We start from the raw sequence: 27,156 nt of genomic DNA on the forward strand, positions 1-27,156 counted from the left end.
CACTCAATATATGAGAGAGAGAGAGAGAGAGAGAGAGAGAGAGAGAGAAAGAGAGAGAGAGAGAGAGAAAATAAAGTGGTGGGACTGTTGAGGTTAAACTATACATTTCCTTTTTATTTTTATTTTTTAGAGTGATTTTATATCTTCCTTGACCATACATCTCCATTATTTTACACAGAATGGTTGAACTAAGACTTGAAAAATGAGTAGGAACATTGGTTTGGTCAAATAGGATCAATGAATCCAAATTACAAACTGTTGTTTGTAAAGATGTTGAAGAGTGTGTTAGTCTAAAGGGAAGCTTGTACAGAGGAAGAGAGCTTCTAAGTGAGTTAGGGTCTTGGCTTTCAAGTTTCATCTACAATGGGGAAGGAGAAAGAGACTTTGTAAGCGGGTTAGGGTCTAGGCTTTCATTTACACATGAGAAAGGATCATGCTTAAATCATAATATGTAAGGGAATAAGTGGGTTTGAGCTTTTCATATGGCTTGGTTTAATTTTCAACAACAACCCATTTTTTAGATAATAGTAAAAATAAGTTAACGTAATTTTTTGAGTAACAGTAAAAACAACTTAATGAGAAGAGGCTAAAAAAGCTAAATGCAATATTAGAGTGCCACATGGCAATAGCTTATGCTCTCTCACTTGAAATCTCTGCTTATATATATATATAGATTGATTGATGATTAACTGATTAATTATATGTTCAAATCCCATTGGTTTAAGCCTAAAAACAAAAATAAATCCAAATAAATTGGATGAAGTTGAAAAACAAGCTAAGAATTCGGGCCCTTTGACTGAAAATTAGTATACCTATCGGCATATAAAACCAATTGATCAATAATTTGAACTTTTGATGCATAGTTTTGAATGTTTGCTCAATTTTTTGAACTTCTGATGTCCCTATAGACTGCAGCCAAGGTAAGTTAGCCACCCTTCTCAAACTTAAAAGCAGGTAAATACCTCCAATCATATTATTTTATGGATAGGGGTGTTCTTTAACGTAGGAAAAGTAGTAAGTCTCTTTTTATGAGTTGAAATGTTTTTATTTTCCTCTCTTATGTGAATGTTTCGCAAACTTGTTATAATATATTATTTCCTCCATCCCAAAATTTTTTTGCTTATATTCCATTTTGGAATTTCCCAAAATTAAGTCTTGTTTGAAAAGTCAAACTCCATTATTTTATTAACATTTTCATTAGCTTGTAGAATTTATTAGTATTCGTATTAAAATTTAATTTGAAAATAAAGATTGAATTTGGATGAGCTTTGGTGGCTACATAATTTAAATTTGAAGATAAGTTTGTAATCTATTGCCAATAGAGTTTATAATTGTAGGGGTAGTAAGCGAATAGAGTTTTGTAATCTACAATAACTTCAAAAATTGCTTTGCAGAATTATTTATTTATTTTTTTATATAAACGGTTTTTTAAATTTTTTATAAATTTGTTTAAGAGTAATTTATAAAACTTCTAACTTAGTTTTAAAGAGAAAAGACATTTTATGATGTTCTCCTAAATAGTTGAGTTTTCTAAATAGATATAACAATTTGGAACAAAAGGAGTATGTCGCTTAAAATGAAGGTTTAAACAATTTAATCAATAGGCATGTTACAGAGATATTGTCTCGTCCTTTAGTGATGATTTGAATCTCTTGCTCCAGCTTCATAAGTCCACGAGGTTCTTTAATGTAGTTTTCTCCGAGGATAACAGTTATAATAGGAAGAATTCAGAACTTTTTGGTCTATTGGGCTAGCTTATATTTACAATTAAGCTAATCAGGATAATTCCTGGTTTGTCACCCCGTTATTGCTGATAATATTTGCTTGAAATTAAGATTGATGATGTCTATTGGAAAAGTAGAGATCTTTCAAGGGCATGCATTGTCCCCTTATGAGATATTAACCATCCTTTCCCTCACCTCACCTTTAACAACTTTACCAGATAATCATTTTCTAAATATGTTGTAGTATAATGAATTTAGTAGAATCTCTTTCTTTTCACCTTATATAAATAAATAAGGTTTTATGTAACTGCCAAATATCAATATGTCACCATATCTATTGATCCAGCAACATAATACAACTTGCAAACACCAGAAACTGCATGCCACACAGGATAACTAGCAACAAATAACATCAAAATTATAACCTCTAACAAATTACAAACAGAAACTTCAAACTACTTAAAAATCAGAGTAATCAGTTAATATGAAATACTGCTAAAGGGAAGGTTGCATTACTTAGCAAATACTCGTGCATGAAGCTACCTTGCCCTGCCTATGATGTGCTTATATACAATATCTTAGGGCTCATTATTCATGTGAGAGAAAAGAGTATGAATATATTGTACTTCCGAAGAATACCATAATAACCCACTCTACCTATAACATTTGTAATAACGTGCTTATATACAACATCTTCATTCATGATAGTCAGGTGATGCCATTTAGCATTGTCTTCAATCTAAAAATGTAATATATGAGTAATTATTCAAAGTACAATGATGAGGTATTTCTTCTTTTCATATGAATGGTGACATCAATTAATCAAATTCATGGCAGGACTCAAAGGGAAAAGCTCATCCACTCTTTAGGGTTTGGAAAAAACGCATGTAGGGTGAATAGGATAGGTCAAGAGCAAGATAGGTTTGAATTAAGGTGTCCTACCATTTATAACGAGGTTATTTCATTGTTAATGAGATAAAGATGAGCAATAATAATGAGAGTGCTTAGAGAGAGAAAACATAAATAAATATTCCACATGAGAGAGATGACGTGGAACTAGATAATCACCCCTTCGAGGTGGGAAAACTCACACAAGATAAGTCGGTTAGTCAGAAGGACATATTTTTGGCATAATCTAAGTTATGACAAAACCATTTTCTAAGACGGAGCACTTACAGTACTCATTCCTCCAGCATCTTTAACAAACAAGAACCCAAAAACCTGTAAAGCAAAAAAAAAAAAAAAACGCAAAAACATGAATTATTAACTCACCGAAAAAAGGGAAAGCAAAGCAAGAACAAAAGCAAGCAAATAAAAAGAAAAGAGAGAAAAAAACAACAGCATGTTGGTTGTATTGTACACAGCTGTGGGGACACATGGATAAAACCATGATTGCAAAACCAAAAACATCTTTCCAGGTAAGCAAGCGTGTGCTTACAGTAGTGAGATGGTATTATTTTTCACAAAAACATCATCAAGATTTCATTCATCATAACCTTATTTTATATTCCTCTTATTAACTCATAAACAGCACACCATAATCACTTTTTCATATAAACAAAGTTATACTCACTTTTTCACAAAGCTCCTTTTTTGTCCCAAGTCTTTATTGTTGTTCTTCTTCTTCTTATTTTATATAAAATTATCACAAACCCCATTCTTTTGTTTCAGTACTGTGTACATATATATATAGATATTAAGAGTTCTTATTGTCTCCGGTGTGCCGGAATCTATGGATGAGTCGTGGCGAATGCGCATGGGAATGCCGAGCCTCCCGCGGCGCCGGTCCACGGAGGATGCATCGTCGAAACAGTTCATTTTTAGCCGTAGCGGCGGCGGCGGCGGCGGTGAGGAAGCCGAAACTCTAGACCCCGAGGACTTTACCGATGTGTTTGGCGGGCCGCCGCGGAGCGTGCTTATGAGGAAATTCTCCGGGGACTTCTTCAAGAACAACGGGGAATTCTACGGGGAAGTTTTCCGGCCGCCGGAGTTTGTAACTCCGGCTGATAAGGACGGAAGGAGCTTGCCGGCGTTCAGGATTCCGGCGAGGGGTGGCGGCGGAGGAGGAGGGGGGTTTTACGGCGATATATTTGGATCGGAGGATGATCTCGACCGGAAGTCGAGGGATCGGTCGAGACCGAATTCGAAGGCGAAGTCGAAGTCGAAGTCGAACTCGTCGTCGGTGCTGAGCTCGGAGGATCTGAGCCCTCTCCACCGGCCGGTGATCGGAGATGACGTGGCATTGTCTTCCTTTGTTTCAAAGCTCAGGTTAGTGGGAGTACGAAGTATTTTTGTACTGTGACTTCATTTCTAACCGTTTTTAACTTCAGTTACGTAGTTTTTAGTTGACACTTATGCCCCTTTAAATTTGTTATATTTGCCGGTTTTGTGCTTTAAATTTTTGTAGATCGGTAAGGGTAGTATAGGAATACTGGAATAATGGTAGTACGATGTCGTTATACTCCGATGATCGCGGGAGTAAAACTTTGAAAGTAGGGATTCACTGACATCTGACTATGTTTCCAAATAAGTACAATCTTTTACTTTTCTCGTCTTTCATTTCAAGTTTCAAGTTTCAACCCTTATTTTATTTTATTTTATTTTTTTTTTTTTTTTTTTGAGAAAGAAGTTTCAACCTTTAAATTGAATAAAAGCAACATAAGTCTAACCATTGCTTAATAAAAAATAGAGTAACGTTCGCATAAACTTTTTTTGGAATATTTTTATGATGAAATGGTAAATATTTACTAGTTCTAATTTAGGCTTACTATTTACATTATTTTTTTTATTAAATAATTATTTACCAAATTAGCAATTTGTAAAAAATATTTTAGATCTAACATTTTCTATAAAAATCTCGCAAAAGATAGAATTACGTAAAAAGTGACAATTTTTATTATTATAAATTTCAATATTTATTCAAGAAGAGTTAGAGGAATAGTAGTTTGCTTTGCAAACAGGGACGAAACTAGGAGGTAAATATAATTTTCTTGAGAGGGGTAAATATAATTTTTTATGGACTTATTTTCTAAAATCTTAAATATATACTTATTATTTAATATTTTAAAAAAATTTGGGGAGGGCCACAGCCCTCCTCTGCTTGTACATGGTTTCGTCATTGTTTGCAAAAGTAACGATTATTTCAATCACAATAGTACATGTTAATAATTATGAAAAATTACAATAATAATGCGAATAAACCTAATTTCATAATTTATTGAAGTGGTTGTCTGTAAGTGGTAGAAAAAATTCAAAATAATAATAATAAGGGATATATGAATGTATGTAAGAAGTGGTGGGTAGAAAATGTCCACAATGTACCACTTCAATGTGTTGTGAAATAGGATGTATCCTCAAATTTATTCAAAAATTAGTGAAGAATGTTGTATCTATTTTGGTAGCTGATGTATGTAGTCTCCCAAATTCATTGCTTTAAAGGAAAAAAAAAAATAGTATGAATTATTATAGAGTTTACAATTCAAGTCTTTCTTTTGTGAGATATGATGAAAATATGTCAATCAAGCGTGCTATTTGTCTATTTTGGTAGCTGATATATGTAATCTTCCCAAAGACATGTTAAATTTGGCAGCAACTTGAAAAATTACCTAAATCAAGTCATTTTAGAGCATCCTATATTTAAGTATTTGAAGGCTCAAACCATCAATCTCTATAGGATGAGGAATTTAGAAGATAGACTTGCTAGGCTATATATGAAGGCCAATCATATATAAATCGCAGCAAGTACTTTAGTCTTGAAGTGCTTCCCAAGTTGTGCAAGGCTCATAGCCTCATATGCAATTTTTTTTTCTGTTCATCACTTATGAATTATTACAATAAAATAGAACCTTACACATGTTTTATGTCACCCTCTGCTCATAAAAGTTCACTGTCTAATATAAGTCATTGGAACAATTGATATAATGATTTTCAATATCTCAGCATCCAAATAATTGAGACTTTAGATAACTTGATTATTACTGCAGGCCAATCAATATCCCATCTAGATGGAACTCATCAATTATGCCCAAAGAATATTCTAAGAAACAAGGGAAGCCTACATTTCCTAGCAATAGTTCTTCCTACACCGAGCAAGAATTCATGGAAAATGAGTACCATGAGAATTTCAGAAGCTTCTATAATGGATTCCCAAAACGGGTATCGTCCCCAGAAACCATTAGTCTTGAACCAAGTTCGTATCAAAGCGTCAAAGTATCTGTGGATGATTTGGAACTCATGAACTCCCCTGCATCAGTTGTCTCTTCGCTTCATCAGGACCGAGAGGCTGAATCTGGATTTCAAGATCATGTACTGCCAAAAGAAGAAGAGGGACAAGAAGAAGATGAAGTTATGAGCTCTTATGTCATTGAGATCAACTTTGACCATAGAGAGGGAACCAGTGAAGCAATTTCTATTGACGAGGCAGTTGCATGGGCCAAAGAGAAATTTCAGACACATTCTGAGAAAGATTTGAGCATGAGACCACATGACAATGAGCAAAATGTTGAAAGAGAAGGTAATGTGGTTATTTTATTTGGCATGTATTAGGAGTCCAACAAGAAGAAAAATAACAAAATTTTCATATCATATGATACAGGAAGCACTAATGCAAGTGAATTATCAAATCAACCAATAGATGAGCATGGAATGATTCAGTCTACAAAGGTAAAGGTGTTTTCTGAGAGCATAAAAATCAAGGACTTGCCATGGTGTATCATGTATGCACTGTTAATAAATCTAATAAATAGGACGAGTAATGCTATGAATACAACGATTTTTACAACTACTAATATGGTTTGTCATGATTGGAACATCACTGTCACCTGAGTCCACCACTAACAACGTTTTAATCATACACCAATCACAAGCCATTTTAATAGTTGTGAAAATGTTATGTTCTTAAACTTATTGAAATATGACAACCCCCACATAAACATTAAATGAATAGAGTGAGACCGTTTTGGGGGGTCAAAACCGAAGGAAACCTTTCTTACGGCAAATGTAAAGAAGACAAGTGAAATTTATTTTGGGGGGCAATGCCTTGGCTACACAGCACTGATGCAAGCATTAGCCTACAGAAAGGAGTATTCACAGTTTTGGTCCCTTGTAAAGTGTCTTCTCTACAACAAGAGGAGAGTCAATACTCTTGTAAATGCCATTTGCCTGGCCGCATCTAAGTCCTCCTCCATGAAAGAAGACGGTTTTTAAAAATCAAGTAATGACGAGGCCGGTGTGTTGACAGTTCTTTCCCATCTACTTCTTTTGCAGGAAGAAGAACAAAGAAATTGGACAGTTGAAGAAGAAAAACTACAGCCAGAAAAAGATGTAAGCTTCTGACATGCCTTTATTGTAGGAAGTAATACAAACTTCGTGTCTTTTTCCCTCTCTTCCCTTCTAGATAGCTTAAATTATCAACATTGGCATTTCCCTACATTTTTTATAATGAAAAAGATCTCTACTTTCATGAAAACTGTAGGTGGAAGTGGAGCTATTGGATGAATGCATAAGGGTGTGGTCGGCTGGCAAAGAAACCAACATAAAGTTGCTGCTTTCAGAACTACATCAAGTAAGAACTTTTGTGCTTGACTACATTCATAAAGAAACCATTGTTGTTAACACTTTTATTATATGGCTATCATAGCTTCATAATATTGGATAACCAGCCAGTTGATATATAACCATATTGCTTGACATTGATTCAGGTCCTATGGCCCAATAGTGGATGGTATGCTATCCCTATAACAAGCCTAACAGAAAGTACACTAGTGAAGAAAGCTTATCAAAAAGCAAGGCTTTGTCTCCACCCTGACAAGCTGCAACAAAGAGGAGCAACAATCCGACAAAAATACATTGCAGAGAAAGCTTTCTCCATCCTTCAGGTAACTTTTGGCTCTTGCAGAGAATCTGTGCAATTTAGACACTAACAACTAGAAAAAAAAAAAAAATTTGAGAGAACAAGGAATAGTAAAACCACCGTTGGTAAAAAGTTTTCAATTTGGATCTTTACTATGTTTAAGATGATGCATCTTTCCTGTGTTGTTATAGGATGCATGGGCTGCTTACGTATCCCAAGATATCTTCCTTGACTAATGGGACAATATGGGATCCTTTTTGACTTGGAAGTTGAAAACACAATGAACAAATCTGAAGATTCGATTGCTGAAGCAGTCCCGTGAAACATGGACAATGAATGAAGCAAGTGTTATTGGTAAAAATGGTTTGAAAGTCCACTAGATCATCATGTATTCAAAAGTTTTGTTTGTTTGTTTGTTTGACCTTTTTTTTTTTTTTTTTTTGGTAATATGCCGCATCTCATTTGCTGTTGTAAAACCCAATAAGAATATAAGCAATGAGGATGAGAATGAGAGTGATAGTGATGATGATGATGACTAGATTGACCTGTATATTATGCCAAGGTTCAGACAAATTATTTTGACTGTGATCCCACGCGTCTTTTCTGTTGAAATATTTCCATTGGACATTTGTCAAGATTTTCATTGGACTTTGAAGGACCAAAATAGGCATGGCTCACGAACGGCTGTGACAAACTTTGTAATCTATGAGGCCAACTTAGCTCAAATTTTCATATATATATATATAAAAGGTTATATATAAGGGTGGGTTCAAATTACACATGATATAACTTTAAGCAATATTCTACTTACACCTTCTCAATATTTTTTAATTAGATGTGAATTTTAACAAATTCACTATTAAATTACATTATTTTCGTATATTCTCCATATTAGTAAAATTTTGAGGTAATCAAAGATCAATAGTCATGTCATCAATTAATTATTTAAGTAATTTAAAATAATCCATAAAGATAAGTTTATGGATCGAATGGTAAATTACATTTGTTTAGCATGCATAGTGAGAACATATAAAACATATAATCAAACTATGAGATGTTACCCGTGACTTCCCGAATGCTTCACAAAGCACTGCTACCTTTATTGTCCAAGCTCAAGCTCAAGCTCCTGCTCTTGCTCAAACTACTACATCTACTAAGTCATCTGCTAAGTCAAAAAAGAAGTATGCTTTCAATGGACTTACTAAAATTGCCTTGATTGCCTTGTTAAAATAGTCTTGGAAGGACGAAGAGGAAGCTACAAATACTAACTCAAATGATGAAGATGAACAAGAATCTGAAGCATCCTCAAAAGCCTTTGTTTCTATGAAAGATGACCTTATTACTTTTATGATCAGACTCTTTTTGGTCATGATCCTGTTTTCACCTCTGATTTAGCTGATGACTAACTCTGTTGGCACATGCTAACAAAATTGCTAAAACAATTGCTAACGAGAAAACTATTGGAAGAACTACTCTCAGCCACTTTTGACTACTTTTGATGGATGTAAAATGAATAGTAAAAGTTTAGTTCATACTTTCTTGATACTCTCTACTATGCAAATAATGTCAAGGTGTTTTTGTGCTTTCAACTACTTTTGGATGACAATTGAATTGTAAAAGCTAGTTCTTGATACTATTATTTCCTGAATGATTCATGTGGCTCCTCACGAGAGTTGATTCCAATTGAATTTAAAAAGTTGATTCTTGCTACTATTACTTCGAGAGTTGATTCCAATTGAATAGTAAAAGTTGATTCTTGCTACTATTACTTCCTGAATGATTCCCGCTGCTCCCCATGAGTGTTGATTCCAATTGCTCCTACTATGCAAATAGTGCTTATTTTACCTATAAGAGGGCAATCTCTTTCAAGTTGTATTCATAATTTATTTTCTTACTAGCTTTAAAATTTCCCTCTAGTCTATAAGCTACCTCCAGAAGGTCCTAAACATGTAATCTTTCTCTCCCCAATTTCTGCTCAAGAAAATCTTGTCTCTACTATTTCCTCCTGTAAGTGCTTTATTTTAAGCTTATTAACTTTAAGCCTTTCAGGGTCTAGCATTGATACGTTCAGAATCAAAAAGCTAAAGGGCCAATGCCACCTGCCTCTGCAACTCTCAAAAGTCAAAACTGACTCACGGAGATTTGGATGATTCAGAAAGGTTACTAAACGAGGCCCAAAAGACCAAAGACTGAGCAATCAAAATAGGGTCCAATGTGGCATTCTGTGCAGCATGACTGCTTAAGTGCCTGTCATTGCTTTCTGAAGTTTTATCTATTTAAGGAAAGAGATACCAAAAGAAATTGGATTTTATTAAAAATAAATTTAGTTTCCATCCAGTTTAGCTAGCTTAACAATAAAACTACAATGAAAATGTAAATTAATTGAAGAAAATCTTGAGACATATCTACTTTTTGAACCCATAAGTACTTCCCAAAACACAGGTACAGGACGTGGTGATCTTCAAAACTGGAAACCAATTCCGGATGAAAGCAACAAGTCACATTGTAACTCCACATTTGAGTTTAATTTACAATAAAAGAGAGTTTTTCAGAAAATTATTGAAAAACAAAAATGGTATGATTGAAAGAATATTGATCAAAATAAGAGGCATTCCCCCTAATGTTACAGAAAACCTACGATGTGCTTTAATGGGTGGAGCACCACTAGTCTGTCACTTGGTCCTTGTAATGACTCTTTCAGTGAGATCTAAAAGTGCCCTCCTAGATTTTCTAACATCTTCATCATTGCTCTCAGGTAAAGAGTCAATTGCCTCTGCAGCAATGTTAGCATGTTTCTTGGCTAACTCCCTTGCTCTCTGTATTCCACGACTCTTCCCCAGGTAGTCAAGAGCCTAATTTTTCACAATACAGATCAACTTTAAGTAAATGAATCCAATAAGATAATGGTTGAAATACTATTTTCAAGGTTGCAAGTCCCATAAACAGATTCAGAAAGATCAAGTTAAAACAGATTCATTTTTTTATTGGCAACTTACACATGCACCTCGTGGGTGGTTCTTGAACCCACAACCTTACCCAACATCACATTATTGAGGGAGGAAGTCCCATTTGTACTAGCCATTAGCCAAAAATAAGCAGTTACACGTTCAATAATAGAACCAAATAGCTTGCATATACAGTTTTAAAAATATAGGACAGAGGCAAAAATCTAAGTCAATGGAGAAACCGCTTTTCTGTTTTGGAGAAAGTTTAAGTTGTGATGTTTTGTCATTGTTGCAGAGTTCTTGCTTGTGATCAGTTTTGTTGCAGTCTGGCTGCTTCTTACACTCGTGCTGTTGTGTTTAATAAATTTTAGCTCATTCATCAAAAGAAAAGACCCCTCAATGATACAAGTTATAGTATCATAACTGATTAAGGTCCTATAAGAAAATATAACCAGTTATTCAATTCATTTTCCCTTAGATTGAAAATCTTATTGGGAAAGGTTAGTGGGAGATGGGTCATTTTGAAGGTGAGAGTAATTAAAGTCGAAGACAAGTCTTAAAACTGGTTAAGCTTTAGCAATGTAGAGCAATATTAGGCAGAGAAGTTCATTCAAAGTCGAAGTCTTGCACAATAGACTTAAAAAGAGTCCAAACTAAAAAGTGGTGCCTACTTCCTAGTCAAAATAAGAGTGCTTAGCAAGAAATACATAGAGATATCTCTCAACTTTTGTGAAACCTATAAAACCAAAATTAATAATTCCTTCATTATTATGCTAAGTATTGACTTCTGTTTGAAAGATGCCTAAAATTATGCATTGAAAATCAAAATAATAACAGAAACATCTGCAAATTTTACCAGGAAAAAAAATGCTTAGAAGTCAAACCTAATAGAAACTTAATGGAAACTTTCTTCTTCTTCTTTTTTTTTTTTTTTTTTTTTGGATAAGAGAATAATTTATTAGAAAATTGATGGAAACTTTAAAACCGGTGTTCTGCTGCAGAGAGTTTCAATCAGCTGAGAGTTACAGGACTTCATGCAATAGAAGGTGCTTCAATTTTGTAAAGAAACTACTGTACCATTACCACACCTTCCAGAAGAGACTAAAATAACATATAAGAAAGTGAAACACTAGCATCTTCTTGTACCGTCTGTAATAGCTTCAACAAAGAAACTATCATACCAATACCACACCTTGCAGAAGAGACTAAAATAGCATATAAGAAAGTGAAATACTAGCATCTTCATGTAACGTCTGTAGTAGCTTCAACATTCAACATGGACTAGCATAACAAATCACATAAAAATGTCTAAAAAATAAATTTAAAATAAGAAAAAGGAACCACAAGGACTTACTACATCAACATTTGCAGGATCATCAAAGCCCCGATCAACAACTTCACGCAACTGAGGGAACTCTTCCATGGCAAACAGTATTGGAGCGGTTATGATCCCCTACAAAAAAGCTTATTAATTTTTTTGATAAAGCCAGGTGTAGTTGTCATTTTACATGACATTCATATAGGGTTTACAAAAATAGGAAACAAGCTATGCTGTGTAAATACAGCATCTGTTTGTACACGGAAACTTTAAAATTTAGCAAGTGAAAAAATAGTTGAGAGCAATATTCTAAAACCAGATCCTTGGTAACCAATTGGACCTCTGGGCCAACCGCAGTTGTACCTTATAATAAAGATATTAATAAATACCCTAAGATGCCGACAATATTTCAAGCTAATAAATACAACACCATCTGATAACCAGAGAAAAATCCCCAATTTTGTTGGGTCAAATGAAGAAACCAAATAGGAAATACTGCAGTTATTTTAGGTATTGCTCACTACTTAGTAGTTAAAAAGGTCTCATGATGAAGGAGAGAAGAATCAAAGTGAGAAACCCTTAATTCTTGTGATCCCAGCACATCTCCAGCTATAGTTAAAGATTTTGAGTTATTTAAGTAGGTTTATCTCCAAAACACAATAAAGTAACTAAGTCCCTAGGCAGCGATGGGCAAACTATTAACAGTTGAGGGTTGCATGGAATCATGCAATTCAAGATGTTTTCAACTAGAACCAAATGACATCATCAATGAATTGTCTAAGTATCTGAACGGTCATATTTTTAAAGTGTGAACTCTAACTCATATCATTCTTTGCATAAGTAAGATAATTTATAGAAGTGAGGGAGGGGAGGCAAAGAGGGACAAATAAAATGATTAATAGGGTTGCTTTTGATAACATATCACATTAAGGATAGATAAATTACATGGCGGATATCAGATAAAGAACCCTTTCCAAGGGATGCTGATGTGCCTGTGAAATCAAGTACATCATCTATCAATTGATATGCTAATCCCTGTGAAAGAAAAGAAAAATATTTCAAAGGTCAGCTCTAAAGATGCATACAAAAAAAAAAATGAATCTTAAACATTTTGAGAGGGTAAGCAAAGGAGGCATCCAGTTGAGATTTATTTGCAGTCCCTATACACATAACAGTCACAACCACAGGCCAATAAAGGTACAGATGACTGCTGCTATGATTTTAACACAATAGGCTATGCTCTTTCACTAATAACAGCATTGTCTTTCAATAGTTGATCCTAGTGGTAGCAACAGAAGCAGGAAATTACAACAACTGCAACAAAAATGGTGCAGCCAAACACATCTAGTTAAATATCACAGCTAAATTAAAACATCTTCAGAAATAAATTGAGAATAAGAAAATGATGGTAATCAGTTCAGGCCACAATCTATAAGGATGATCCCGTTTGATCCACTACAGCCTGATCTCAGCTCAAAAGATCCTTTGCATAATTCAGTTTAACTGCCATGTTTGGTATCTTTATGGGATAGCTTCTATTCTAATTTGGATGTTTACTAAGTTTCGAATAGAACAAGAGGCCTACTAACTTGAGGTTAGAAAGGAAAGTATACTCTATACTTTCATCACTCAATCAATACTTGCATCTTGGGACATGGCTCATAAACTCAAAAAGATCCCACTATTTAGCTTGCTCTTTAAAGTAATTAACAGATGAAAGAATTATAAAAATTTACAAACCAGATTTTTGCCATACTCATAAGCCAACATTGCAACTTCTGAAGTTTGACCACCAAGAAGTGCAATCGCCTTGCAGCTGTTGGAAATTAATGATGCTGTCTTGTAGTAAGTTTTCTGCATATAATATTCCATACTGCATTTGCCAAAAAAATATTATATTATCACAAAATCACCTTACAGAAATCCTGGAGGTGCAAGTAAAGGCTAGAGTTTATTAAAATCCTACTTGTAAGAAGACAAGGGAAAAAAAAAAAAAAAAATCCCTTTACTGCTGCACTGCTACGACTACAGTAGCATGACATGAAACCCTGAACAGTATCTAAAATAACTACTCCCTAAAGGTTGAATTTATTGCTAATTGAACTGCTAAAATAAATATCCAGCTCGTGTCCATTCATGAAACTACTAATACTTAAAGTGTGGATTATAAATATTCAATTTCAACGAAGAAACCCAATCTCCCCATTTTGTTTTTGATAAGCCAATCTGCCCATTTCTTGCCACATAATCCAGGACTCGTGTGTGTGTGTGAGAGAGAGAGAGAGAGAAGAGGAGAGGGGGGGGGGGGGGGGTCATGTGTTTAAGCCACAAGTTTGTAGCCCAACAAAGGAGAAAATTGGAACATCCTACATTACCCATTGCCAGCAAGCCATTCCTAGTAGATTTCTATCACACATCAGAAGGCATGAAGAGCTAACTAAGAAAAGGTATAACAAAATTCCCTTAGGTGAAGTTGGCCTCGGCGGACAAACCCAAGAAGGTGACCATTGCCTGCAGGGAAGTTCGTACCTATTATTTTGAATTAGAAAGGTGAATCAGGGCATTACCATGGCCCAGTATACATGTCATAATTTGTGAGCTTGGCTTACTAAGCCTCAAATGGGAGAAGGTATCTTATGAATTGAATATATGCATCCTCTCTCTCAGAGTGGGTGGGACCCCCACAGTCTAAGAGGAAGGATGCTTATATTCAATTCATAAGACATAGCATTGAGCAGGTCAAAAGTTCCTGGAAGATTTGAATTGATACAGGGCAAACAATGTTGTCAAGTGTGAAAATTCATAAAACATTGATCACCAATGTAATTTAGTGCAGAAGCATCGTTTGAGACACTTTATGTCATAAAACATTCAGGTTTTTGGTATTCAATGGGTCATGCCAAGCTCTGTGGCGAGGTTGTTATTTTGTTAGCATCATTGGCTTGGCAATCATACTTCAGATATTTGGAATTTGATTACAGGTTGTTTGATGTGGATTGTATGGTTGGAACAAAATCATCGCTCCTTTGAGGGCACTGAGAAGACGTTGGAACAGTTAAAAGTTCTATGCCAACGTAGTCTTTTTGATTGGTCTCGATGCTAGGGTTTTACGGATTGTTCCTCTCTTTCTGAGTTTATGTTTTCTCTTAGAATAGCCTCTTGATTTCTTTTTCTTTATTGTTTATCTATGTTTTCCTGTGTTCATCATCATGAACAACTTGTATTTTGGTCAACAATGACATGAAGGTGCCCAAAAGGACATTAACAAGATAAGAGACGAATAGTGAATTAGAGTTAACTTCACGATCTACAGGCCTACATAAGAAAAAATAGTTAGGCAATCTCAATTGTTGGAAATTGCATTTAAATTATTATTGATTAAAATCTAAAGACATCAATTGGCAGTATTTAATCTCTTAAATTTATTATTAAAAAGAAAAAGAAACAACTTGAGATAGATGATGAAGTAGAATATTCATAAAAAAATATTGTGAGACTGGAATACTGGATCATTTCTAATTTTCAACAAATGTCAATAGAATACAGATGGTTGAGCAGATCACAAAAGACATCATATTGACAAAGGAATTTGCATCTGTACAGAGTACACATAAGCACTCATAATTCCTGAATTAGACCAGAAAGACATTCAAACTGTAAAAACTGTTAGAGAAATGGTGGAACCAACATGTTAGTAGGTCCTCTAGATAAGCTGTGGTTGACAACCATTTACTCTATAATGTATTCCAATAATAATATGATGAGCTCCACAGAAGTGACCTAAAATAGTGGTTCGGGTTCCTTTAAAGGGGAGAAATAATTAACTAACTCAAGGCATTAGCAAGTATGAACAATATTATGGAGTAATGGATAGGATGACAAAAGGTGATCAAGAAGTTAAAAAGCACTTTTAATGGAAGACCAAGGTATTGCGTTTATAAGACTCAATATCTTCTCACAAAAAATATGTTGAAAGAAAAAAACAAAATATATAAATATGATGGAAATAGTGGAGGATACCTACAACGTTGTTCACATGTTGTAGTCATTTGCATGGTTTCACCCGTGACAAGATGCTCCACCACTTTTGCCAATAATGATACAACCTAAGGACACACAGTGATGGCACAAGCAATGTGTTAGAGACAGAAAAAATAGGTAAGTGTTGCTCATTGCTCAATCTACTTTGACATGTTCATTAATGCATAAGAAACATGATACCTCTGTGTTTTTCAATGAAGCAAGTGCCACACAAGCACGAGAGAGCAAAAAATCTCCTGCTAATACTGCTAACTGCTTTACAGATTGGGGAAGGAAAAACAACAATGTTAGGCTACACTACTCTTTTTTTTTGATAAGTTAGGAGAGAATATTATTAATAAAAGAATAGCAAGAAAAGCACACAAAGTTCAGGGTAGTGAACAAAGGAAGAAAGACAGAAGCAGCCCCTAATCTATACTAATAGATGAAAGAAAATCCAAAAGGGTAGAACAATCCGAATAGCCCCAACAACAAGACCAATCGAAGAGGGTCCGTTGGCAATACTCTAATAACTGAACCACCGTTTTCTCCTCATTCTTAAAAGACCGTCAATTCCGTTCAGTCCAAATAATCTACATTAAACATCCTGGAATCAAATCCCAAATATCTGAGCTATGCTTTCCAAGCCAATGATACCAGCAAAATAATAAGTCCACAACTGAACCTGGCATGACCCATTCCATCCCAAACAACCGAAGCATATACATCCACAAAGAATGAGCTATCGGACAAAAAAGTAACAGGTGATCCACAGATTTCGCATTACAACAACACAAACAACAACGATTCACCAAAGGGCGACCACGAAGCATAAGGTTATCCAAAGTTAGAATCTGACCATGGACTGCTGTCCACATAAAAAAAGCCACCCTTTTAGGAACCTTAACTTTCCAAATTCCTTTCCAAGGGAAAGTGGAAGGAGCTGCAGTTCGAATCTTATGATAAAAGGACCGAGTATCAGACTTCCCACTGCCATTAAAATCCCAACAAAGCCTGTCACACCCTCCTTCCCTAAATATTCGGGTTTGGATGAAATGAAGAAAGGAGTAGGAAGCCACCAACTCCCAATTATTGAAGTCCTTGTGAAAACTTAAACTCCACACTCTGTCATTATCACCCACAAGAAGGCTTAATACCTCAGAAATACAAGCCTCTGTATTAGCTTAACACAAAAATAACTGAGGATAAAGAATTTTGAGAGGAACATCACTAGTCCACTTATTATGCCAAAAAAGAATACGAGAACCATCCCCCACCACAAAAGAGAAATGATTAGCGAAAGTTTTCTACTCAACTTAGATTACTAAAAATTGCTAAGGGGAATAAAAATCCTTGATATTTTTAACGAAAGAAGAATCCTTGGTGCAGTATATTAATATCTACAAGACCAAAAATAGAATTTCTGCAGTGCTTAATACAGAATAGCAGAGATATGTTACAAATATTTATGTTCAAAAAAGTAGAAGGGAAAACTAACCAGTTTTAAGAGAAAGATGTACCTTATTGCCCATTACAAAATTTAATGAACCAATACCACGTCTTGTATCTGCATCATCCAATACATCATCATGTAGAAGGCTTGCCACCTGAAGAGAATCATGATTTTGTTAGTCTACAAGCAATAACAAAGAAGGATCTTTATATGGAAAGAACAATATGAATTAAGAGTAAAAAGCATAAAGCCAACAAAATTATCTCCTAAAACTCCAGGACATTTCAAATACATGGACAATACATGCAAGATGCAACAGCTCTTTCAATAAAAATCCCATAGCTTGTTTACAACTATTGCGTCACAAAGGATTAATAGTAATTAGGGTCAATCAATCAGAATCAGAAACTATCAAATGGGAACAAAAAGTTAGTGCTCCACAGAGGAAGATGCAGGCACACTGACACATGTTTATAATGATTCTGAAAGTGCAACAATTACACTTTATTTCATCACCTGTACAATTCAACCAGGGGAGAAAAAAAAAGGCAAGACATCCAGATACAATTGAATAACAGCATTGAACATAAACACTCTATTACTAGGGGATATTGTGGTCAAAATCCATAAAAACTAGGATACTGATGATTTTAGTTATACATGTTAAACAAACAAAAAGGATGACTATAACTTTAGCGAGAACGTCAGAGCATTCCCACTGCAGAATTGGAAGGATGTTTAGTATACTTGCTAATGCATAGATGTGCACGTGAATTGGCAATTAGAGCAGTCCATTAACTGGGATAAGAGGTGATTTTGTACGCTAGGGCCAACCTCAAAAATATCATAGGTCCCAAGGGGATCTGTGCTCTGAAGAAAACTAACACATGCAAACAAGAAATATGGGAAGATTTTTTTACTCAACTTGAGGCAGAAATGGGAAGAATGATAATTGTAAGATCTCCTTAGAAGCAATATGATGATATGGAAGTGGAAGAAAATAGTATATTTATAATTAATAGTGGGACAATAAAGATAAATAGACTCATGAAGAAGAAAGCAAGTGATGCTTGGATATCAGAAAACCTCACCTAGTGCAAATTAAAAATGAATACTAAAGCAAGGTGCATAAGACCAAGAATTTCATGATAGAGGATCAAAGAGATACAAAGTCATTTTTGCACTGAATGACATTGTTTTCAATAGAGAAACTCTTCTCAACCATATGATAAGGCATTTTTTTTCACAATTAAATTTACTATAATATTAAAAATTTAAGATGACTGGAACCAAAGCCCTGATCAATCCATGCAAGGACAGATAATTGAAAGACGTATCAGGATTGGCAAAATATTGCACTGCAGAAAATCTTAAAAAAAGAACCATAAAATTCTAAAGAACTGACATGAATCATCTCTGTGATCTCTGCTATACGTTGCTGTCTTGCACGCAGTTCCGTTGTCAAAGCATCTCCTGGCCCTCTGAGAGATGGTTCCAGTATAGAAATATTCATAGCTGTTGCCATCAATAATAAAACCTGTGCAGAACATATCTATGTTATTGTATAAATGAAAGATGATGAGGCACAAACTAGAAAATACAAGTTAAAACCAAATAAAGTGTGAACTTATAAACCATGTAGCCATCATAAATTTCCAAAGCAAGAGCTGAGATGAAACACCAAGTCAACACGGCAATACATGAGCAAATTATAAAAGAATTATAAGTTCATGCTAATCCACTAAAGTTAACAAATAAAAGGTTGCTTATCCAGTCCCCTCAGTCCTGCTTATATCAATGGAAGCTAAGGTATGTTGATCCTACAAATGCACTATATTGAAACATTAAGTAAATTTAACCTGCAGAATGTGCCAACTAGTTCAACTGGTAGTCTCTTAGCATCATACCAGAGACTCGAGATAGAATCCCACCTTCACCCATATTTCGAGGGATATACAGATAGGGGAAGGGCTACCCCCAATTGTGTAGTGCAGCATTTGAACAAAAACGCACCAAAACACACACACACACACACAGGAAAAAGTAAGAACACCCAAACTTGGAGAGATGCACCCTCAATTTTCAATTCTTACAGCTTATGTCAAGTATTTCTATTCTATTCAGGCAAGGAATAACTATACAGAATAATTACTTTCCATAACAAACAATTTCTCATACAACTACAACAATCACCACCAAGCCTTAATTCCAAAATTTTGGGGTAAAATATGAATTCACAAAAAAAAAAATAAGGCATAATAAACAATTTTTCATTATAAAAAAGAGAAAACAAAGGACAAAGTTTGTATACAAACTAGTCTGGAGGAAGTTCCTCCAAACTACAAGGTGGCATCTTTAGACACTGACAAGTGTCCTGGTCATGTGCATTTCATGTGCAATGCACATGACCAATTTTAGCTTAAAATTTAAAAGTAACGCTGTTAAGTAACGTTACTCTCCCCTCCTCCTCAGTTCCCAACCACATGCTCTCTCTGCCAGTCTGCCCAACCCCTACTGAATCCAAACCAAAAATATCCAGAATCCTTGTTGTGAAAAAAAGGCTGGGGTTAATTTGCTGGTCTTAGATTTCATAATCTCTTTGATGTGGGTATGGTCAGGGGCTTTGACTAAGATCTTTGTGTACAAGATTTTGGGGTTGGGCCATTAACCTAGTGGTGAGGTTATCAAGTGCCAGATAGTGTACAACATCTTTGTAATCTTTGTTTCTCCATTAATAAAATCTCAGATCAGTCAAAAAAATAAAATAAAAAGGTTGGCTGGTGCCATATTTCCAGTGAATTCGGCCATGTAATGTTGGTGCTAAAACCTCATGTTTTGATTTGAGTCCAGGACAAAGGAGAGAGAGAAAGAAAAAGAGGCTGATTTAGAAAGACTGAATGAGAGAGAAGAAGTTTAGTAACGCTACTAAACAGCATTACTTTTTCAATTTTTAGCTAAAATTGGTCATGTAAATATCCAGGACACTTGTCATTGTTTAATGTTGCCACCTGGCGGTTTGGAGGAACTTCCTCCAAACCAGTATGTATAGAAACTTTTTCCGAAACAAAAAAGACTTCATATATATATATATATATATATGTGCATGCTTTAAAATTCACTCAAAGTTTACGTATCAAACTTTTTTTTTAAAGTTTTATTGATCAAAAAAAAATAATGCATCAACGACACACATCTAAATTCTAACAAACTTATTTTGGAGGATTTGCTTCGTGATTCAGTGAAGAGCACTCGGGACTTCAGATGCTAAGTGTCCATTTGGCATCCTGTTTTGAAACCACACTTCTTCAAAGTACAGCTTTTGGAAACCTTACTTTTTTCTAGGTACAACTTATTCAAACTACCCATTTTCAAAAAGCATAAAAAAATAAGCTGTAACAAATTGGCACTAAATACTCATCGTTGTGGTCTTTGGAGGGGCATTTGGATGGGTTGGGAGAGCTTTAGGCAACATATTTGGTTTGAGGTTGGTATGGGAAATAGAGTACGATTTTGGCACGATTGTTGGTGGGGTGACCCATGACCAACCTCTTAAAGTGGCCTTCTCAGTTTCATATGAGAATGCTACAGATATGGAGGCTTCAGAGGAATCTTTATGGGTGAACCAGAGTGGGGGAGGTGAAGTTGGGATGTGAGGGTCCCCTGAGATTTTAATTATTAGGAGATGGAGTTGGTAGTGGATTTTCTCCATCCTGCGGAGTCACATATTCCTCTCACTGAGAGTGGAGACCAACTAAGGTGGAGACTGAAGAAGAATAAGAATTTTGACATTCACTCGTTTTATAATGCTTTGAGGGGGTCTTCTTATGTCACTTTCTCATGGAAAGGTATTTGGGGTGTAAAGGCCCCTCAAATGGCCTCCTTTTTTGTTTGGACGGCAACATAGGGTAAGATGCTCACCAATGATAACCTAAGGAGAAGAGGCTAAACTATGGTGGATTGGTGTTGCATGTCCCAATGTAGTGGGGAAACGGTGGACCATATTATGATTCATTGTAGGGGAACTTATCAATTATGGAGTTTTGTTTTTAGAACATTTGGGGTATGTTGGGTTTTACTAGAGTGTGCTTGATCTTTTGGTTGGGTGGAGAAACTAGTTAGGGAAGCATTCATCAAACATCTGGAATTTGATATTGTTGTGTTTGATGTGGGCATTTGGAGGAAGTGTAATAATTGTGCGTTCAAGGATTTGAAGAGCTTGGGGATCAACTTCAAGCCTCTTTTGTAGGCACTTTATTTGATTGGTCTAGACCTTAGGGACTCGCATCTAGTGATTCCATTCCAATGTTTATAGACTCTCGCCTTTCTTGTACATAATTTCTTGTAGTTTTTAATTCTTTCAGCTATGTAATGCCTTTTTTTGCATTAAGTAGTTTTTTTTCATTAAAATTATTTCTTACCTATAAAAAATGGGCACTAAATACTTTGGGATTTAAAAATTTTGTGGCCATAGATAAAATATATGTAATATACTAGAAAAGATCTAATACTCATATGAGACATCTTTTAAATAAGTATAAGATGGCTGAGAAAAACCTACGGGTGTGTGCCTCGAGTCACATAATTCTCAAGATTTGGAAATTTGGCTATAGGGATTTGACTTGAGCTTTGACTTGAGACAATAGCCTTAAAATCCATTTAAACATGGTAGTAGTATGAAAATAAAAAATTGGCATTCTTATGAGTGGCAGCACAACCTATTCCACGTATGGTTTCCTCTCACAACGAGGAGAAACAAAATCAAACTCACAGTAAAAGCATAAGTTGCTATAGATGATAAGGTGAAAACCAATTAATCATCCAAAAAGTGGCAAAACCCTCAAGAGTAGCTTAAAAATAAAGATTTTATTACCGTGGGCCGAAACCTTTTCCCTTCCACTCCCATTTTGAAGAAGTACTCAGCTGCTGATGCTAGCTTGGGGACCTGTATGAGATGAAATCCAGCTTTGATCGCATAATATCAATTTTTTTTTTTTTCATAAAAAAGCCATCTACTACTACTTCCAAGCATGCATGTCCCCAAAAATGTACCAAGTACTCTGTTAACAAGAAAAGATAAAAGCAAGAAGAAAGAAATTAGATACCTCAGTCACAACCATTGACCGCAATCTGTTAGCCACCATTGATAGTTCATCAGCAACAAGTGAAAATGGGTCATTTTGTTCCTAGAGAAAAAGTGTAACAATTTCATGTAAGAAAACAAAAAAATATCAACATAAAATGGAAAAACATATTAATTTCCTAAGTGAAGACTAAAATCTGAAGCATTACATAAAAATTATAAAGTAAAAATAATCAATTATAGAAGGGCTGGAAGGGGAACAAATCATCTTGAGGATCAGAAGGTTGGACATACTTGCACTTTCAAACCACAAAAAGGGTTAACAACATGAACAACTAAGCCTTAGTCTCAAAACACAAAAAAGGGTTAACCATCCATAAATAACAGCATTAATTTAATCTACTTAATATCAGGATTAAAGATGCACCTTTTATTTGGCACAAGGGCGTGATGCAAACACAGGTGAAAGCTTAGTTAAGTTCAATATAAGCACCTATGGTACAAATTAAATTAACTCCACAACAGGAACATGCTGACCCAATTCAAATAGCCTAAATATTCTGCAGTTCTTTCCATGGCCTTTTCGCATTTTCCACACACCCTGCCTCAAAAACTCATAAATTTTAGACACTTTGAACTATCTATGTTATTATTATTTGTTTTCTTCTGCTTCCCTTAATTTTCTAGAGCATTATTATCACAAGGATGGCACAAAAACAAATTAAGGATACCTGTTTAGCCATTCATGAGCTCTGTTTTATGCAAAAATAGCATCAGCCACGTCAAGCCACAAGCCTCATATAAAAAAATTAAATAAAACAAACGAAAAAAAAAATACCCATTTTAAGGTTTAATAAATTCAAACACACACACAGCCTAATCAACACTCAAACCCCAGAATACAATCCCCCATAGAGCTCTATCCATGTTAGTCATAAACCTTATAGCTCAAATGGACTACCATTTTCACCATAAGCGATAACCTTACATTTATATAGTTATAGCTTTCCAGAAAAGGCCTATTTTTTAAAGCAACATACATTGAAAATTTTCACCTTCCTCTATATCATCATGCAATACAATTCAGCTTTTCAGAAACAAATTAAACAATTCAACATCTGAATCACTTATCCCCCCCACCTTCTCCCCACAAGGTGGATCCCATCTTCAGCCTTACCAATCACAACTCTGAGCACCATCATATTTCAATTCTAAGTACAGGATCGCGTCTGGTTCTTTTGTTGATATTATCATATTATCTACTAGCCCTGAGTCTCGGACTTTTGGCACTCAAGATTGTTCCACAAAAGATATAAGCTGGTAGAAATATTGTCAAACACAGTGCACATACCAACGAACATTCTACACCTTACCTCAACTATGGAGCTGCTCTGATGATGGATGTTATGTCTAAATCCATGCAAGGCAGGCAAACCCCAGGAAAAAATTTCTCTGCAACCCAAAACCTACTAATCACCAAAAATAAGAATGAGAGCAATAGGGGCAGAATATTATCCAAGGAAGGGGTTTCCAACTGATTAGTAATAACATAAGACTTTTTTAATAGGTGATAAGTGTAGTTATATTGATCAAAAATATTAAAAACATTGAGTTCACGATGATGAACACAAAGGAACAAGGAAAGAAAAAGGACAAAAACCAAACGGCTAGTCTAAGAGAAACAAGGAACTCTATGCTAGATGAACAATCAGAGGAACCCCAACACCAAGCAAAATCAAAAAGAGTGCGCTGGCACAATTCTTTTAAATGATCCAATGATTTTTATGTATCCTCAAACAACGATTCCACTCCGTCCAAGCAATCCACATCAAACAACCCAGAACCATATTCCAAATATTTGATCTATGTGAGAAACTTGATTCTTAATAGGGTGCCTTGTAGCCTCTTGAGAGTTCCTTTAAGGCAAGGTAGTTTCTGTAGTAGAGTATCGTATCTATTAAAAAAAAAAAAATGTTTCTGTAGCTGAGTATTTAAAAGCCTTTGCCGCTTGTTTTGGCTCTGGTTTTGTGGTGTATAGTTGAGGTTTTTTCAGCATCTTGCTGCTAGTCTGGTGTTGTGTCCTGGTGTGTAACTAGACAGTTTGTATACATGATTTTTTATCAAAATTAGATTTTCATTCATAAAAATAAAATAAATAACCAAATATAAGAGGGCACTGCATATATACAACCACCAATCCTTGTCAGTAAAGCAGAGCTTTACTCTAACAAATATACAGCAGAAAAAGAAGAAACACCAGTAACAGTAGAAGACATAGTAGCACGCACACACTCTTGAACACATACACGCATATATGAGAAAGGATCATCATAAGGATTTTTCTTCAAAGTAGTGAACTTTGAATAGTACAGAGGTTCTCCAGTCATTTTTCTCTATTGGATTTACCAGTGGTCTTCAGGTAAATTAGGTAAATTCCCATGCAAATATATTAAAGAACTACAACACCTCACAAACATCATATTGAATCTCCAACTCTCACCAATTGAACCCAACAACACCAAAACCACAGTGATACATTTCAAATGGAAAACCAACCCCATCTATCATAAAACAATGACAATCAGTCACCACTAGACCTTTTTTTTTTCACTGTTTCTTCAGCTCAAAGCAAAATACAACAACAACCCACCACCCAATAACACGCACTTGACTCGACCCATTACTCCATTCACCTCAGTCCCACATATTCCAACCCGAAACCCAATACAACAACATATTTTTGCACAAACAACAACAGAAATCAAAATTTTGGGGTCGGTCACATGTGTTCTTTTCCACCATTCTATTCCATCAAAGTCGGTTGGACTTACAGGAAACAGTGTAGCCAAACCTCACCCACTTTACAGGGAGAAAAGAAAAGGTTAAAAAATGACGACTTTGAATCCTAAATACATTGTAAATAATTATCCAAGTAAGTACAGCGGTAGTAGCTCATGGTAGAACATCCTAGATTGAAGACAAAACAAGGTACAATAACAGAAGATGACATTGAAAATGGAAAATATAGATTAAGATTACAGAGTAGATGAGGCATTAGCATTTAACATTACCTTATGAGTAGAAGAATAAGAATATGCAGGTGGGTTAAGGAATTGAAGGTGGGTTTTGTGAGAGAGAAACCAACGAAACCCATTGGAGCCAGGTCTACGAATCCTCGAAATCCTCGAAAATAACATCGTCAAGTCGAAGAGAGCGAGAGAATGGGAGGTTTGAGGTTTTGGGTAGATGAGGAAGAGGGGAGGCGGTGAGGAGAGTCAAAACTAAAATAAACAGTGCAAAAAAAATCAAAAAGTGCTTAACTTATGACGAGGGCGAACAGCTGCCACATGCTTAACTATTACTACTACTCTCAAAATATACACAAAACTAAAACTAGTTAAAACTTTTATAAACTTATTAAAATCGTTACTCTTTTTAAGGCAACGCGGTGTTTATTGGTGAGCGGTGAGCGGTGAGCGGTGACATGACCACTTGTACTTTTACATTGTACACCATGACATCACTTTTTTTTTCTTTAAAAAAAAAAAAAAATAGCTTCTATCAAATCCAACTAACGTTTTAATTGAGGACATTGACAATTAAAGTAATTAGAGCATGGCCTCCAAATTGGTTTTTTAGCCAAAATAGTTAACTCCAGAATATAATAATGGACCAAAGAACCAATAAAGAAATTAACATGATTATATATTTTAAGATTTTAATAGTTAAATTACATGTATTTTATGTTTTTAATAAGTATGTCAAAAATTTGGTATTAATTAAATGTTATTTACTATTCAATTCATAAATTTTATTTTGTATACATAATTTTATATTATAAAAAATTGAAATTTAAACATTTGATTGATAACATAAATGTTGATATTTGATCTTTTAAAAATTTTGCAAATATAGTGTATAAGGATAAAATGATATATTACAGTAAATTTGTCAAAATTCACATCCAAATAAAGAATAGTAAACTACATAATTAATCTCTATCCTTTACACTTTATGTCAATTTGGTCTCTCACCTTTCAATTATATCGATTTGGTCACTAACCTTTCAGTGTCCTATCAATTTGATCTCTGTCGTTATCCACTTGGACGGAAAAATCTAATGTGTTAAACGGAGTAATAAAAAATGATTTTTCATGTCATCTCAACTACTAACTATACGACCATGTTAGATTTTTAATAAATAAATAAATAAAAATTAAAAAAAAAAAACTCAAATTTGCTCACGTGAGATCAAATTTGGGGAAAATTTATAAAATCCTTAAAAGTTCCTCTCATCATATTATCCTCTCCTCTCAACACGCTTCAAAATTTTTTCCTCTTGCATTCACTTTCTCAAAATCCAAACAGAACTCTGTCAAACTCACACCATGACCATCTTGATTGTTCTTTCAATATATCACTTTAAACCATCATTTCAACATTCTTCTTTGTCGAATCTCTCTCTTTGAAGCCTTTTTTGTCGATCGATTGGAGTTGTAGTAGTTTGCTTTGAGTGAAAGTCTCTGAAGTGAAGTGGGTGTGAGTTCTCTTCTGAGATAAGTAAGGGATCAATTTTAGTTTTCTCATAATTTCTTGTGAACCTATGGCCAAAGATTAACCGAGACAAGAAGAATGCAAGGGCCTACTTCTAATGGTGCTACAGTTGCTACATAGAACTCAATGTTTTACATCTCTTCACAATAGATCTCACGTCCTAGGTAGTGCTCCAAGATTTTCTATAATCTATATTACTTACCAGATAAAA

At 34.9% G+C, this 27,156-nt stretch overlaps 2 protein-coding genes across 5 annotated transcripts; one reads left to right on the forward strand and one right to left on the reverse strand.

Moving 5' to 3' along the window:
- Window positions 1-3,309: 3,309 nt before the first annotated feature.
- On the forward strand, window positions 3,310-8,153 carry LOC115988594 (J domain-containing protein required for chloroplast accumulation response 1). Its single transcript, XM_031112158.1, has 7 exons — window positions 3,310-3,992; window positions 5,708-6,237; window positions 6,319-6,386; window positions 6,990-7,046; window positions 7,198-7,287; window positions 7,424-7,600; window positions 7,767-8,153. The coding sequence occupies exons 1-7, from the start codon at window positions 3,457-3,459 to the stop codon at window positions 7,809-7,811; spliced, it is 1,503 nt and encodes a 500-aa protein (XP_030968018.1). The 5' UTR covers window positions 3,310-3,456; the 3' UTR covers window positions 7,812-8,153.
- Window positions 8,154-9,930: 1,777 nt separating this feature from the next.
- Window positions 9,931-25,756, reverse strand: LOC115989632 (solanesyl diphosphate synthase 3, chloroplastic/mitochondrial). 4 transcript variants are annotated; one of them, XM_031113423.1, is made up of 12 exons: window positions 25,463-25,755; window positions 23,765-23,857; window positions 22,414-22,494; window positions 22,182-22,253; window positions 18,717-18,848; window positions 17,379-17,465; window positions 16,060-16,131; window positions 15,859-15,944; window positions 13,579-13,711; window positions 12,784-12,873; window positions 11,875-11,973; window positions 9,931-10,427 (listed from the first exon to the last, which is right to left on the reverse strand). In XM_031113423.1, the coding sequence occupies exons 1-12, from the start codon at window positions 25,586-25,588 to the stop codon at window positions 10,248-10,250; spliced, it is 1,251 nt and encodes a 416-aa protein (XP_030969283.1). In that variant the 5' UTR covers window positions 25,589-25,755; the 3' UTR covers window positions 9,931-10,247. The 4 variants fall into 4 exon arrangements, with proteins under 4 accessions (XP_030969283.1, XP_030969282.1, XP_030969284.1 ...); XM_031113422.1 differs by having other exon boundaries at window positions 16,060-16,134; XM_031113424.1 differs by lacking the exon at window positions 23,765-23,857 and having other exon boundaries at window positions 16,060-16,134; window positions 25,463-25,756.
- Window positions 25,757-27,156: the final 1,400 nt, after the last annotated feature.

Source organism: Quercus lobata, chromosome 5 (genome assembly GCF_001633185.2).
Source record: "Quercus lobata isolate SW786 chromosome 5, ValleyOak3.0 Primary Assembly, whole genome shotgun sequence".
NCBI classification, from domain to species: Eukaryota; Viridiplantae; Streptophyta; class Magnoliopsida; order Fagales; family Fagaceae; genus Quercus; species Quercus lobata.

What these genes read in the sequence shown, in the direction of transcription:
- LOC115988594 (XM_031112158.1), top strand. Translation starts at nt 3,457, where the DNA reads ATGGATGAGTCGTGGCGAATGCGCATGGGAATGCCGAGCCTCCCGCGG. An exon ending in TCCTTTGTTTCAAAGCTCAG is followed by an intron (nt 3,993 to 5,707) that starts GTTAGTGGGAGT and finishes TTATTACTGCAG; the next exon opens with GCCAATCAATATCCCATCTA. An exon ending in GAATGATTCAGTCTACAAAG is followed by an intron (nt 6,387 to 6,989) that starts GTAAAGGTGTTT and finishes CTTCTTTTGCAG; the next exon opens with GAAGAAGAACAAAGAAATTG.
- LOC115989632 (XM_031113422.1), bottom strand. Translation starts at nt 25,588, where the DNA reads ATGTTATTTTCGAGGATTTCGAGGATTCGTAGACCTGGCTCCAATGGG. An exon ending in AGATCACAGAGATGATTCAT is followed by an intron (nt 17,466 to 18,716) that starts GTCAGTTCTTTA and finishes GATTCTCTTCAG; the next exon opens with GTGGCAAGCCTTCTACATGA. An exon ending in ATCCTGCAAATGTTGATGTA is followed by an intron (nt 10,428 to 11,874) that starts GTAAGTCCTTGT and finishes GTGAAAAATTAG; the next exon opens with GCTCTTGACTACCTGGGGAA.